The sequence below is a fragment of the Mauremys mutica genome, chromosome 1 (assembly GCF_020497125.1).
Source record: "Mauremys mutica isolate MM-2020 ecotype Southern chromosome 1, ASM2049712v1, whole genome shotgun sequence".
In the NCBI taxonomy this organism is placed as follows: Eukaryota; Metazoa; Chordata; order Testudines; family Geoemydidae; genus Mauremys; species Mauremys mutica.
The window spans coordinates 358,139,918-358,156,037 of NC_059072.1; the positions used below are offsets into that span (position 1 = coordinate 358,139,918).

Sequence of the window (16,120 nt, forward strand, 5' to 3'; positions counted from 1 at the left end):
TTGTGGTTTCCGCCCCGGTTCCTATGCTGATCACCTGTGTGCTGCGTTGGTCCTTGCCCAAGTAATTGCAGAAGGGCGGGAGGAAGTGTCCCTCAATGGGGGAAGGAACAAAGAAGTTCTGCAAGGAACCTCCCGCAGAGGGTTGCAGAGTACCTGCAGGAAGGTTTCCTAGAGGTTTCTCTGGAGGATTCCAGTGAAATCTCGGTGTGCATCAACACCCCGTTCTGCCGTACTGCCTAGCTGCACGGGGAAATGCCCAGCACACACAAACACAGCCAGCCTTGAACATTTCTCTGCCCTCAGCCCACCTCTGCACTTCACAGAGCAAAACCACTTACCAGGGGTCTCCTCTCCTGCTTCTGGCTCATCCTGATTGTGACTATTGAGACTGGCTGGACACCTCCAGAGTGGAGAACAGCTCCTGACTGGATGCAGCACTGGGCAACCCCGGCATGGGCACCACATATTCTAATGCCTCCACCTCTTCATCGATGACTTCCTCCCCTGGGTTAGGTCCAGTTTCCGTTGGCGCCAGCCCCACCAAAGTAGCCACGTCCAACGCCTTATAAAAATTGCAGATCTAGGGTGCAGCACCGGAGCGACTCTTTGCCTGCCTTGCCTTCTGGTACGCATGCCTCAGCTCCTTCATTTTCCTCTGCACTGCAGCATGTCCCAATCATAGCCCTTTTCCCACAAGCTGCAAGAAATCTGCCCATAGGTATTGAAATTCCTACAGCCGGAGCACAGCTGGGACTCCTCAGCCTCCTCTCCCCAAATACTGAGCAGTTCCACAGTGGTCCAGACCATTTGCTGCATGGAGCTGCCATGGCCACCTGGGAAGATGTGATGTGAACACTCCACGCCGAGGAAGGGGAATTTTAAAATTCCTGGGCCTTTAAAGGGGGAGGAGTGGAAAATATTTACCTGGATGCAGGGCAGAAGAGTTGAAAGTCCTGACCAGAGTGGTTAGGATGGGCATTGTGGGATCCCTTCCAGAGGTCAATTACACTGATGAAATCAATCACAGGTTCTACACTGGCACTTTGGTGACAAAACTTTTGTGTAAAAAGCCTTACAAGTCTCGTCAAAGTGCCTTTATTACATCACTGAACCCGAGGAGTTCTGTCGTCAAAAGTGGCTTTGTAGTGTTTACACCTCCACTATTTCTTCACCAAATGCTGCTTTTTGGCGAAAATGTGGCACTGTAGACAAGACCTAAGGAACAAAGAGGGATAACCAATATTCTCTCATGTTTCCTGCTGGCACCTATTAAGGATTCTCACACTCTGATGTGTAGGAATTATTGATGAAGGAAGCACCATAAAATATGAAATTACATTAGTAGGGTCAGTTGTTCATAATTCATTTTTCTGAATAATGAAAATGTCATTTTTCAGTGTGTGAAGAGTGACCAATCTGCTTCATCTGTCAGAACAGCCTCTACTTGTGCATGTAGTGTCTCATATTAACATTGTCTCTCCATCCAGCTGTTTGTCCTGCGACCATCACCCTAGATCCTGGGCACATACAGGAAGTCAGGGGAACGTACGGTACATGCAGGAGACACCATTCTGCCTCAGTGTTGGACACCTTCTCTCCTTCACCATGTCAGACTCCAACTCAACCGACTTCACCAACCCCTCCACCTTCATCCTGCTGGGCATTCCTGGCCTAGAGGCAGCCCATATCTGGATCTCCATCCCCTTCTGTGCAATCTATGCCATAGCCCTCTTGGGAAACTTTGCCATCCTGTTCATCATAAAGACAGAGCCAAGCCTCCATGTGCCCATGTACTATTTCCTCTGCATGCTGGCCATCACCGACCTAGTCCTGTCTACATCCATCTTACCCAAAATGCTGAGCATTTTCTGGTTCAATTCCAGGGAGATCAATTTCACTGCATGCCTTACTCAGCTGTACTTCAGTGTCAGCTTCTCTACGATGGAGTCTGGGATCCTCGTGGCCATGGCTTTTGATCGCTATGTGGCCATCTGCGATCCCCTGAGACATTCCACCATCTTGTCAAACCCCATGGTGACCAAAATTGGCCTGGCTCTGGTGCTGCGCGGCGCCATACTCGAACTGCCCTATCCCTTCCTGGCGAGGAGTTTGCCATATTGCAGAACAAACATCATTCCCCACACGTACTGTGAGCACATAGCTGTGGTGAAGCTGGCCTGCGCCGACATCCGTGTCAGTAGTTACTACGGCCTCTCTGTGGCATTCTTCGTAGTTGCTCTGGATGTGTCTTTTATCGCCGTGTCCTATACCCAGATCCTCAGGGCCATCTTCAGACTCCCAACAAAGGACGCTCGACTAAAGACTTTTGGGACCTGTGGCTCCCACCTCTGTGTCATCTTAGCCTCTTACATCCCAGCTCTCTTCTCCTTCTTCACGCATCGGTTTGGGCACAATGTGGCTCTGCATTTCCACGTTCTCATGGCCAACATGTACCTCCTGCTGCCCCCCATGCTAAACCCCATCATCTATGGGGCGAGGAACCAACAGATCCGGGATAGGATGCTCCAGCCCTTTACTCATAAAGGGACCTAAACTTTTCTCGTTGTGCTCTGGATCTCAGACCGAGCTCCGAGCTCCGTGCTGAGCTGTCTATTGACATGGTGCTGGGCCCTCTTCCCTGAATCACTGACTAGCCAGTCAAGGAGACATTAAATCCTTTCCTGACCTTACTGTGCTGTGTCAGCCTGACAAACTGAGGAATCTGCCTATGTACAACTCACAGGGTTGCCCCCTTTCTAATTGCTGGTAACTGGAAGCCTCAGGCCCCGCCCCTGTGCCCTGCCTCTTCCCCCAGGTTCCGCCCCTGCTCTGCCTCTTCCCCTCAAAGCCCCTCCCCTCACTCACTCCTCTCCTCCCCACCCCCTGTCAATCTCTGGTTCATCCCTGTGACACTCTGCACCCCAAAGCACCCATATTTACCATGGCGATGTAATTATGGCATGTCTTGTACAAAGTATGCCCTGTGAGGTATCCTTCTAAAAGTCTTAATCTGCTAAACATTGATATCCCCTCAGATTGTTTGCACTCTCATTGTATGTGAAGCTATGAAATCCTGCTATGTGTGAGTTACTAAACTGTGATGTGAGGCTGGAAACATCCAAAACCAGCCTTTCAGGTATGTCAGAGGAGTAGCCAGACAGTGTTAATTGCTGTCATGACCACCCATCCAGGGAAGAAACCACTAGCATAGGTGAAAGCCTCCTCGGAGGGCACACCCCCCATGTCACATACATCAACTTTCCAGCAAGCTGGAAGAAACTATAAAGGATGGGGAGTGACATCATCACTTGCTTTCAGTCCCCCACAATTCAACACCTGCAAGAAGCTCTGAAAGGCAAAGGACTTTGAACGGGGGAGAGGAGCCCAGGCTGCAAAGCAGATACAGCCTGTGCGTAAAGAATCTGTAAGGCCTGTATCATCGGTCAGGGTGACATACTGTTGATTCAAATCCTATCTAATATGTACAAATCTTAGACTGCAAGTTTGTTTGCTTTCCAGGGTAACCTGCTTTTATCTCTTTGTTCTCACTTAGATTCACTTAACACCTGTCCTTCTGTAGTTAATAAACCTGATTTATGTTTTATGTTAACCAGTGTGTTTTTTGAGTGAGGTGTTTGGGACTCTTAGCTCCGTTAGCAAAGGCTGGTGCATATCTTCCCCCATTGAGGAGGAGTGGACTATTTAATGAGCTTGTGTTGTACACATTCCTCTGCAGTGCAAGACAATCTAATTCTGGGTTTATGCTCTAGCAGGGGTGCAAAGTTGGGGAGCTGGGAAATTGGCTGATGCCTCCATTGTTGGTCCATGAGTGGCTTAGGTAAAGCACTCAGGTAGCTCAGTTGGGTGTGTGGCACCACCTGCTGTTGTGTTGGGTGATAACTGGTCCTGGATGGGCTGGCTGTGGGTCACCAGCAGAGCAGTGGGAGAGGCCAACCCAGCTGAATGGTTTGGAGGCACAGCGGTTCCAACAGCTTCCAGGCTGCACCCTGGGGGTACATCCCATCACAATCTCCACTTTCCATCCAGCCCCCACAGCTGGGTTCCCTCTGTTCCCGGGCTGGGATGGGAGCTGCTTCAGCCTGACAAGGAGCCTGCCTGTGGGTAGGAGATGGCCCCGGTTAATGACTCAACGTCTCCCTCTGCCCTGCAGTAGCCGGACATCATTATACATAGCGATATGAATAGAATTCTAAAGTCAGTTTCATGGTAGAAATGGTGAGCTTTTGAGTTGCAAATAGTTCTTTCAGAATTAATCTGCAGGTTGCAGTCCAATGTCCAATATCGGGGTGATCCAGAATGGAACTGGAGACCTCGGTATTGAGCTTCCCCTGATGAAGCTTTAGCAGTATTGAGATGACAGGATCAGGACCCAAGTATTTTTTTATAGACCACTGGAAGGCTATGATAATGTTTCAAAGGGAAGTATAGATAATGAAGTTATTACACCCAAGTTTAATTTAAATATTAATATTTTCTTTTGATCTTTGAATCAACAGATATACCAACAAACAGGAACCATCTGTTTTAATGGTTAATATCTAACGTGATATGAGTAAACACTTGCAGTTGGCATTACCTCTAATTCTCTAACAATACAGGTTTGCGTTTCAAAGCTCTAGTCCATTTACCGAGGTTATGTTGCTATTTATAGAGTATGGCCCTAATTGCCATTTATATAGTTCTCTAATATGTCTTTAAAGGTTGAATTTGAGTCAATTAGCCTGCTAGTTGCACAACCCTTTCTGACCCTGTGTCACACCTATTAACTCACGTTTGATTGTATGAACCATCTGTATCCTTATGTCTTTCGGTTTTACTGTACTCTTCACACAGGCTCCTTGTGCTCAGAGACAAGAGGCTGGGTCGGAGGTATATATCTATAGATAGGTTGGTCATTTAAGATTATCAGCCCTAACAAGAACTTGCCCGGATAGAAGGAAGGAGTAACTGCATTCTAGATAAAACCAGTTTTCTCCAGTTTCTCTGCTGAGGGCTGGGCTGGGAAGGAATGGAACCTCCCCAGAAGAGGGAACAGAGGGAGGAGTGGTTGGTCCAGCCCTTTATAAAACACAGTGGACACCTTAGAGAGATCTGACCAAATCCCAAAGAACCCTCCAGGGCAGTGAGGCCACTGAAGCAGGGAATGGTGGGCAGCTGTTCTGTGTGGTGTTTAACTGGATCTGGGTATCTCTTGTGCTCTCTAAAGCAGAGGGATTGTTTTACAACCCCTTTTGCAAGGCCGGGGCTGTTTGCTTTAACGATCCTATGCCCAGAAAGAGAGAAACTGGGAACAGAGCGCGCCCAAGGAGGAGCTCTCGTAGGGTGTGTTGAAGCAATGGGAGAGTCTGGGGGATCCCAGCCAAAACTAATCTCAGGGCCCTGGCGTTTGGCGTGAAGGTCTCTGCTCCCAGAGGGAGGTGCTAGAATGGAAGCTGCACCCCGAGAGTGGGCCTAGAAAACCAGCCCTGGACTAGGGCCTGAACCCTGCCCCAACTCAAAACACCTGGGTCCAGTGTGTGGGACCCAAACACGGCTGCCTGGCAGGTGTCCGGGTGCGGGAGCTTGAGTGGGGCTGTGACAGAAAACCTGGAGCTGGTGCACGGATGCTAGGGGACTGGGAGTGGATCGGGAGTGAAGCTGGACGATCCCAAACCTGCAGGGAGGTGTCCACAAGATCTTCTCTTCACCATAATGTGGCGCACTCTCCTCTGCCCTGAGTGTTTCCCAGGGTGCTTCAATTCCCAGACTGATCCAACCAGAATCCCTGAAGGAAACATTTCCTGAACCAGGCAGTGCCGGTTTAGGGTCAGGGAGAGGATTTGGGGTCAGGGAGAGGATTTGTCTCTCCCTTGGAAAGTGCTTCCCAGAATGGAAAAGGCAGGGAGTCCCTGTTCTACTGGATATCGTCCCATCTCTCTCTCTCTCACTCTCTCCATCCATTTTGGTTACTTTTCTCTCCTTTCCTTTCTAACTCCCCCCCCCACACACACGCCTCCCTCTCTCTGCCACTTCTAGTGTGCATCCCACCCTGGCTGCCAGTTACAAACACTCAAGGGTCTGTAATTCCGTCCACTTCAGTGGCAAGTGCAGGTGTAGCACTGTGAACCGCTGCAGCTGAGCGCTGATCTGGCTGGGCAAAAAGCCGGGCGCATTAGTCTGGTTATTAACCAGGTAAAACTAAGTCCCTGGCCATTACCATCAAGCAGCCTACATCTGCAAAGCAACCAGCTCAGTATTAACCTGTCTAGAGGGATTGCTGGGCAGTTGGTAGCTACATAGACAGGGCTGGAGGCTGCTTGAAAGATGTGGGTGCTCCGTTCATACAGTGCAGCCCTTGGGGGGATGTCATGGCCGCAGGCTGCTACAAAGCTTCAGCTCTATAGAACAATGGGTCCTCCAGCTCCAGTGGAGGGAAGCAAAATGTGGGGGACTGAGGAAGGCTGAGGAACTCTGGGCTGATGTTTTCAATGCTCGTGGTCTCCAGCATCTTCTCCCTATCAAAATCATCAGCACAAGATCAGGAGTGAGGATATTGTCAACCCACAACCGCCCCCATCAGCACTCTGTCAATTTTTGGCAGCTTTCTTGTTGGGAACACATTGCTAGAGTGAAAGACCAGCGAGTTCTGAAGTGAGCATGCCAAGGAATTCCACGATATGGCCTGTGATCACCTGGGTGCCAAAAGCTTTGGTGGCACAACAGACCAGCCGCTGCACGAATATGTAACCTGACCCCGCTTAAACACCTTCCCAAAGATCAGTCCGGGCAGCGTTCGGTTTGTAAGGAGACTATGTTCCTTTGGGGTTTCCCATGAAAATGATGATGATACCTGATGGGACGAACAGCTCCCCAGATACTGTGGCAAAAGGTCTGTTGATCCAATAATGTGTGTGACGCTGAGGTCTGACAAACAAAGTGCAGGTGACACTCACTGAACAAGGAAAGTGAGAGGGACATTTTCAGGGGGTCACATATTGCGTGTGTGTTGGGTAGCGGGGAAAACACTCTTTCATATTCCTTTGCTCTGTACCTCAGTTCGGTTTTCCCCTTTGGTACAGACCAGAATGTAGTCTTTTTCAGGACATGGATGAATGCCTTATATAAAAACACAAAATTCGATCTTAGGGAGCTGTAGTTGATAGATATATTGCTGTGACATCCTGTACCCCAAAGCAACACTCTTACACCCCCATATTCACCACTGTTATATAGTTCCCACAAATCTTGTAGGAACTATGTCATGTACATAAGAACATAATCTACTTTGATCTGTACGCTTATTAGTTCTAATCACTTAAAATCTCGCTCTCTGTACTTAATAAATCTGATTTATATTTTTTACCTAACATAGTGTGTTGTTTGAACTGTAAAGGGGAATCTGCTCAGGAACAGGGGCTGGTGCGATGTCCTCTCCACAGTGAGGGAGGGACGGGCTGGGTAATAAACTTACTCTGGTCAGGCTTCTGACCGGGGTAAAACGGTACAGCTCTGGGGTCCTAGGCTGGGGAGCTGGGGGGAATTGGGTGGAACCTCTCTATTGTTGGTTCATGAGTGGTTCGTGAAAGCATTCATGTGACTCAGCCAGGGGTGTCCCTGTCTATGAATGTTTGTATGAGTGCAGGACCTGGAGGGTCCTCACCGTGTGAGATGGGACTCAGACTGGTGTGCCAGAGGGCTCATCAGCACCCCAGTTCCAGGCTGTACCTTAGGGAAGTCCTGCACAGTGGCACAGCAAGCAGGGTAAAATGCACAACTTGTTACAGAGTCACAGACTTTAAGGCCAGAAGGGACCATGGTGCTACTAAACAAGGTACAGACCCAATGCTAGGGAGCAAAGGGAGATGTGCTCGGGAGGGGAGCCAGAGAAGGGTGATAGGCTCATAGAAACCACTGAGGAGGTGGGTGTGGGTTCCTTTAACACTGCAGCAGGAGGCAACAGCACCTCGGGAAGGGAGGGGTGTGTGCAGTCTGCCACGGAGACAACTGTCCAGGCTGTTAGCTGTGAGCCCTTCACGGCTGACGAGGGGAGAGATCCCACTCCAGAGAGCATAGGGGTATGTGTCCTAGAGGGGGGCCCAGTGAGGGAAACTGGGGGAGGAATAGTGGGGGTACAGGAATGTCTCCTCACTGATCACATGGGGGAGGATGCCCAGGACAGAATTGAAGATTCAGCATTTGTGCTCCCAGGCACCCAACCGGTAGCTCAGGCTTCGAGAGGGAACTGTGTAACTGACCTGCCGGAGGGCAGCAGTCACACAACTGACCTCTCGGGGATAGAGAGGGGGTGACGGAGGGTACCCCAATCCAGCTCCCGACTTCTCAGGGCTTTGTTCCTGAGGTGGTTGTGACAACTAACTCTGTCTCTTTAAGATAGGATGCAGGTCTGTGGTGTCTGTGGAAATGCTAATGACCCAACTGACAGAGGGGAGGAGATAATTCCCTGGGTTGGGAAGACACAGAAAGCAGCTGTGAAAAGACACACCTGTTAGCCCTGACAGCACAGATCACAACCCTCTAGGAAAGGGGGAGCAGAAGGTCCCAGTGCTGGGAGTGGGGATCACAAGGAAAGTCCAAGAGGGGGGTGGATTATGTCCATGGGTATAACCCTGGGGTTGGGAAGTAGCTCCGCAGAGGGCTAGCCAACATGTAAAGCCCACTTACTTCCTTACCTCATCAGACCCGACATACCGAGACCCCAAAGATCGCCTTAGGCTGAGATCGCTACTGAAGGGGTGTGACATTATTGACATTAACTGTGACAATATAGATCATTGTTGCAACCAATGTCATATAGCAGCACCAAAACTTATACAAAGAAGGTCGAGTCAGGTGTCTATGAAAAGGTTGTAATTTGCTGGTTATGATTATGCTGTCTGTATGTGTGTATCATTTTTGTAGTTGAATTTACGAATAGTGGCTATGCATCTGACGAAATGGGTATAAACCCACAAAAGCTTATGCTCCACTACGTCTGTTAGTCTATAAGATACCACAGGACTCTTTGTTGAATATTGGCTACGTACTTGTATCTCAATGTGTTTGATTCTACATAGCATCAGTGAAGCATTTCGTCAGCTCCTTGAGAAAGGACTATTCTGAGTAAGTGTCAAATCAAGAAACACTTAACTGACAGTGGACCTTGGGAGACCCAATCCACATGTGAGAAGCCTTCCTGGGAACGTTCAAGATAGCAGGGGAGCAATGGCTGCCGCCTTAAAACTGAGTCATGCATGGACAAGTGACTTACCCATGTGACTCCAAACTCCATCTTGCTGCTGTGATTTTCCACAGTAAGAACAAAGGGGTGCCCTTCCACCTGGCAGAGGATACAAAAGGCCCTGGAATCCCCTCCATTTTGTCTTCAATCCTGCTTCTGACCTCTGGAGGAACTGTGCTTGAAACTGAAGCTCTGAACAAAGGACTGGATGACCCATCCAGGCTGGGATGTTTTTTTACTCCAGAGACTAGATTGATTTAAATCCACAGTAATCCCATCAAGCCTGAAACAAGCCTGAACTAAGAACTTTGCAATTATTGTACGTATTTGATTCCATGTAACCAATTATAACTCTCATCTATATTTCTTTCTTTTTATAAAAAAACCTGTAGATTTTAGATTCTAAAGGATTGACAACCGAGTGATTTGTGGGTAAGATCTAATCTGTAGATTGACCTGAGTCTGCAGCTTGGTCCTTTGGGATGGCTAGAACCTTTTTTCTTTTACTGGGGTGTTGGTTTTCATAATCATTCATCCCCATAAGGAGTGGTGCTGGTGGTGATACAAGGGAACTGGAGTATCTGAGGGAATTGCTTGTGTGACTTCTCGTTAGCCAGTGGGGTAAAACCAAAGACCTCTCTGTCTGTCTGGTTTGGCACCTTAAATGTAAAGGACCCCCAGCCTTGGGCTGTGACTGCCGTGCTCTAAGCAATTTGTTCTGAATTGATACTCTCAGTACTGTCCCGCCAAAGGCCGCCTCCCATTACAAGGGGATAATGAGAGGAAAGGAAAACCAGTAACTAAACACGTGTTAAGGTTCAGGGAGGAATTGAAAGACACAATGGGCATTGAACAAATCAAAGTGTCCAAGCAGAAGGTGTGGTATAATAAAAATACTTGGAAGTGGGGAGGTGTGACATTCTGCGCCTGAAAGCAACTCTCTGGGACTCCCATATTTACCAAGGTGATATGATTATGATGTATTTTATACAAAGTATGTCATGTAAGGTATCAATGAAAAAGTTATGATTTGCAGAATATGATCACCCTATTTGTATGCATGTATCATTTTTGTACCTAAAGTTCTGAAAGTGTGCGAGGGCATGTGACCAGCTCATGTGACACTGGATTCCATTTGTGTCTGTACTTTTCCACTAACTGTTCCGGGGGCTTTTGCTTGGAAAAATGAAGTTCCCTCCAAATGGAAGACGCCATAAAAGATGGAAGTAACAAAATTACTTGGCCTCACTCCCCCCCCATAACTCAACACCTGGAAAAACCTTAGGAACAAGGACCAAACTGGTGATTTGGTCCCAGGCTGAAGGGATTTCTAGCCTGTGTATGGAAGACAGGTGGAATCTGTCCTTCTATAGTTAATAAATCAGGTTGATATTTTATTTACCTAATACAGTGTGTTGTTTGAAATGCCAAAGGGAAACCTGCTCAGGGACTGGGGCCAGTGCCTTGTGCTCTCCACATGGAGGGAGGGGTGGACTGCGTAAATAACTTACCCTCGCTGGGCTTCTGACCAGGGTAAGACGGTGCAGCTCTGGGGTCCTAGACTGGGGAACTGGGGTTGGGGGGGAATTGCCTGGAGCCTCTCTATTGTTGGTGCATAAGTGCCTAGTGAAAGCATTCATGTAACTGCAGCTGGGTTTGTTCCTGGCTGTGTCTGGCTGTGGAAGTGCAAAACCTGGAGAGGATTGCAGCTTGTCACAGCCTCACAGTGTGAGCGGGAGCCCAGGTTGGTTTGCCAGAGGGCTCAGCGGTACCCCTGTTCCAGGTTGCAGCCTGGGCAAGTCCATCACACCCACCTAAGGAACAAGCCCTGCTATACCATGAATCCATTTCCTTCTTGTCATGCCCTCAGTTACTAACGGAGAGACCGTGGTTACAGCAGGGAAGTCAGGACTCTGTTCTGTCTGTCATTCTTTGTGTGACCTTCACCAAGCCATGTCTCCCTTTGCCTCAGTTTACCTATCAGTATAATGGGTATAAGTTCATAGCAAATTTCCTTTGCTATTTGTTTTGAATATCCTTCAATGAAAGTTGCTACACAGTATGATGATAAAAAGAACAGGAGTACTTGTGGCACCTTAGAAACTAACAAATTTATTTGATGTTTTTAGTATGATGATAGTTACTGATGAGAATTACTGATCTCCCCATGTGCCTGCAGAAAGTGTTCGTGTCTCGCCTCGGTCACCTTTCTCCAGATCTCTCTGTCTACTATCTACCCATTAATACTGGGCCTTTACAGAGTATCAGACCCTATGGAGAGCTGGGAATTGTCCTTATTTTTCTTACTAAGCAACTACTTTTAAAAAATACACAAATACACAGAGCAGCCAATTCCTCTCTGACTCAGCGGAGAGGCCAAGGGTTCTCATCTCCCTTTGGGAACGTTCCTTAATTACTGTTTACTCCTAAGGCTGCATAAATAGCACAGAAGCACAAACATTGAACGAGAGACATTGGCTAGAGTGTCTCTGGTCTCCAGCCTGTTTCCATTCAGTTGCAGCTTCTCCCCTAGAGGCAGAGCGAACCCCTCTGGGATTGCTCACAGCTATATTATAAACGGTGCACACCCCTGTGTCAGCTCTTGGCGTGGGATGCTGCTGCAGATGCTGCGGTGAGAGAGGTGTGAGAAACGGCTGCCTGTGGGGGATTGCCAGGGAAGACACGTCCGTCTCACAATTTACAGGTACCAGCTCTTGCTGAGGAGCTCACCTGCTCGACAAACCCAGTGCAAGGAGGGCGTGATGGGTTGGAGAATAGGTCTGTGGTCCTTTCTGCTCTGCAGAGCCATTAAACGTGCCAGGGCCCTTGCCACAGGGGATGAGTTTGCTCCAATATCACTGGCCAAAATGTCCCTCTTTGCTCCCCTTGGAGGAAGAACTGAGTAAGCTGTGTGTGAGTTAATGCACAGGGACTCTCACCTCCTCCTCTTGCATTTCAGGGCTCTGGCTATTAACGGGTGGGGGGGGTTCTCACCTGACTTTCTGATAGAAAGCATGGAGGTGCTAGGGCTCCTCACTGGAATAATTATATGAATTTTTCAACATGGGCAAGACGTCTTTTCTCCTGGCTTCATTCAAGAATTTGGATGAACTGTTATGCCTGAAACTTTCAAAAAACAATTCAGCCGGATGCAGACACCCTGTGTTGGAAATTTCAGTCCCTTGCTGTGTCTGGCTGTGGAAGTGCAAAACCTGGAAAGGATTGTAGCTTGTCACAGCCTCACAGTGTGAGAGGGAGCCCAGGTTGGTGTGCTAGAGGGGTCAGCGGTACCCCCGTTCCAGGTTGCATCCTGAGCAAGTCTGTCACATCCACCTAAGGAACAAGCCCTGCTACACAATGAATCCATTTCTTTCTTGTTATGCCCTCAGTTACTAACGGAGAGACCGTGGTTACAGCAGGGAAGTCAGGGTTCCTGGGTTCTGTCTGTCATTCTCTGTGTGACCTTCACCAAGTCACGTCTCCCTTTGCCTCAGTTTACCTATCAGTATAATGACGATATGTTCATAGTGACTTTCCTTTGTTAGGTGTTTTGAAGATCCTTCAATGAAACCTGCTGCACAGTATGATGATAGTTACTGATGAGAATTACTGATCTCTGATCCCTTAGCGATAGCCCCGTGTGCCTGCAGAAAGTGTTTGTGTCTCCCCTCAGTCACCTTTCTCCAGATCTCTCTGGCTACTATCTACCCATTAATACTAGGCCTTAACAGGGTATCAGAATATTATGCCTAGTTTTCTTACTAATCAACTACTTTTTAAAAATACACAAATACACAGAGAAGCCAATTTCTCTCTGACTCAGCGGAGAGCCCAAGGGTTCTCATCTCCCTTTGGGAAAGTCCCTTAATGACTGTTTACTTCTAAAGCTGGATAAATAGCACAGAAGCGCAGACAAGGAAAGAGAGACATTGGCTAGAGCAGGGGTCTGCAACCTGCGGCTCCGGAGCCGCATGCGGCTCTTCAGCCTCCTTGTTGTGGCTCCCTTCGGCCTTGACAAAAGAAAAAAAAAGAATAACGGTTATTTATTAATTTAATTTTTATTTATATATTATTTTATTTTTGTTTATTTTGTTGCACAGTTATCTTGGAGTTCGAGGTGATACTTTAACATCAAATTTTTAAAAAGTTTTTATAATTTGTCAATTAAAATATGTGTCACATCCATGTCTATAGCCCTTGCCTTTACCTGCAGGCAGCTTCTTGAGTGTGCGACCCCTGCGGTAAGCTAACCATGAATACATCCCAAAAAAAGAAAAATCTCAGAAGAAAATAGAGAGTTTAATTCTGCATGGACAGATTCCTTTGCCTTCACTGCCAATGACACTGGCTTACCTGTGTGCTTGATATGTGGCGAGAAATTAGCAAACAACAAAAAATGTAACGTTGAAAGACATTTTCAAAACAAGCACTCAGCATTTTCTGAAAAGTACCCAACTGAAGATGGGCGAAAGAGAGCGATTTCGGAACTACTACGGAAAGTTGAGCAGAGCAAACATACTTTCAAGAAGTGGATCAACTCTCCAAACTCAACTACAGCTGCTAGTTTTGTGGCAGCTCATGAGATCGTAAGAAGGGGGAAGCCGTTCACAGACGGAGAATACATGAAAGAATCGTTCATAAAAATATCAGAGCATCTATTCTCTGAATTCAAAAACAAACAGGAAATTATTCAGAAAATTAAAGAAATGCCTCTCTCTGCAAAGACCGTCAAGGACAGGACCATTAAAATGGCAACAAACATCACCAATAAGCAAATTGATGACATCAATTCAGCTCAAGCATATTCAATTGCCTGTGATGAGTCAAGTGATGTAAACAATATTGAGCAGATAGCACTGTTATGCAGATATGTGAACTCTGATGGGCCGCAGGAAGAACTGATTGAACTCATACTGCTAAAGGGCCAAACGCGGGGACAGGACATTTGTGAGGCTGTTTTGAGTTGTCTAAAAGCCAAAGGAATAAACACCACTCACCTGGTGTCTACTGATGGTGCACCCAGTATGAGAGGAGCACAGAAGGGCTTTTGTGAATTTACTTCAAAAGTCGCTGGATCGAGAGCTGATGACGTTTCACTGCATCTTGCACCAAGAAGCACTGTGCGCTCAAACATTCCCCCCTGAATGTGTGGAAGTGATGAACCTCGTTATTAAGATAGTGAACAAAATAATTGCAAATGGGTTAAACCACCGACAGTTTTGTTCATGGTTAGATGAAGTCGAGAGCGCATATTTGGATCTCCTGCTGCACAACATTTCAGGGCTCTGGCTGCTAACGGGGGGCGGAGGGGCTCTCACCTGACTTTCTGATAGAAAGCATGGTGGTGCTAGGGCTCCTCACTGGAATAATTGTATGAATTTTTCAACATGGACAAGACATCTTTTCTCCTGGCTTCATTTGAGAAGTCGGCTGAACTGTGATGCCTGAAACTTTCAAAAAACAATTCCGCCAGAAGCAGACACCCAGTGTGGGAAATTTCAGTCCAAACAGTTAAAATTTACTTTCTTTATTGATAGATTCATAGGGTTTAAGATAAGAAGGGACAATTAGATCATCCTGTCTGACCTCCTGTATAACACAAGCCATTAAATTTAACCCAGTTACCTCTGTATTGAGCTCCATAACTTGTGTTTGACCAAGACCTGGTCTACACTAGGGTTTGACATTGTACATGTAGATGTAGACAGGGTGAGAAGGGACCTGCAACGGTCAGCTAGTCTAACCCTCTGCCAAGATGCAGGGTTTGTTGTGTATAAACCATCCAGGACAGATGACTCCAGTCACCTTTGGAAAACCTCCAGTGAAGGAGCTTCCACAATCTGCCTAGGCGACTGTTCCATTGTCCTCCTGTTCTTACAGTTAGGGAGTTTTTTCTGAGATTTAATCTAAATCTGCTCTGCTGTAGTGTGACGTTATGAGTGTAATATAATATCTCATTGAAAGGTGACACAGGGCCAGAAAAAGTTAATTGACTCACAGACTGACCTGCCCCATTGCCAAACTTTAAAGACTTGTTAGGAAGAAATGTAAATGAATAGAGTTTTGAAATGCAAGCCTGCATTGCTAGAGATAGAAGGGTACATTTTTGCTCAGGTGTTGTGATGTAAGGAAACAAGTCTTGTCTATTACTATGGCTTTGATTCAAAGATAAGAAAGGAGTATTAATATTTAGGGAGACACTTGAGGGAAATAGTATTATTGTCTATATGTCTCTTTGAAGGTTGTGGTAACCTGCATCTGAACTATTTAATGGATAAATGACCCTGTGCTAATTGCCAGGATGTTTGGGAGAAGGAAAGTTAAGCCTATTGTTTTCTCAGGCCAAAAGGCTGCTGGAAATGTGTAAAAACCCTGGGACACGATCCTGCTTCATCTCAGATCTGCTTTGGGTTTCAAGAGGGGGAAACCTTAAGCCATAAGAATTGAGATCCCCAATCACTGACTAAAATCACCCTGACTATGGACATTGGACTATAACCTGTGGACTATTTCTAAACGGACTTTTGGAAACTACAAACTCATCTCTGCTTGTATCTGAACCTCCAGAATTGAATTCAAGTCTGTCTGTATATTGATCTTTTAACTAACATTCTACCTCTTTTCTTTTTTAATACCTTTTTAGTTTAGTTAACAAGAATTGGCTATAAGCGTGTATTTTGGATAAGATCTAAGTTATAATTGGACTGGGTGTGTGACTGATCCTTTGGGATTGGAAAAACCTTTTGTTTTATATGATGAAATCAGATTTTCAGAATTTATCATCATATGTTTGACATTTGTATCTGGATGGAGGCCTGAGACTAAGTTAAGGGAACTGCATTGTTTGGACAGAGTAGCCAGTGAGGTAAAACAGGGGCTGTT

At 46.8% G+C, this 16,120-nt stretch overlaps 2 protein-coding genes across 2 annotated transcripts in view; both read left to right on the forward strand.

Annotated features, from left to right (window-relative positions):
* LOC123374091 (olfactory receptor 52K1-like) overlaps positions 1-16,120 on the forward strand; it is a 236,777-nt gene that overhangs the window by 25,803 nt on the left and 194,854 nt on the right. The gene's annotated exons all lie outside the window — the stretch shown is intronic.
* LOC123374117 (olfactory receptor 52E4-like) lies at positions 1,555-2,553 on the forward strand. Its single transcript, XM_045023656.1, has one exon. It carries the CDS (start codon positions 1,555-1,557, stop codon positions 2,551-2,553), a length of 999 nt encoding a protein of 332 aa, XP_044879591.1.

Bases quoted from the DNA above. Each gene is read 5' to 3' on its own strand.
- LOC123374117 (XM_045023656.1), top strand. From the start codon at position 1,555: ATGCAGGAGACACCATTCTGCCTCAGTGTTGGACACCTTCTCTCCTTC.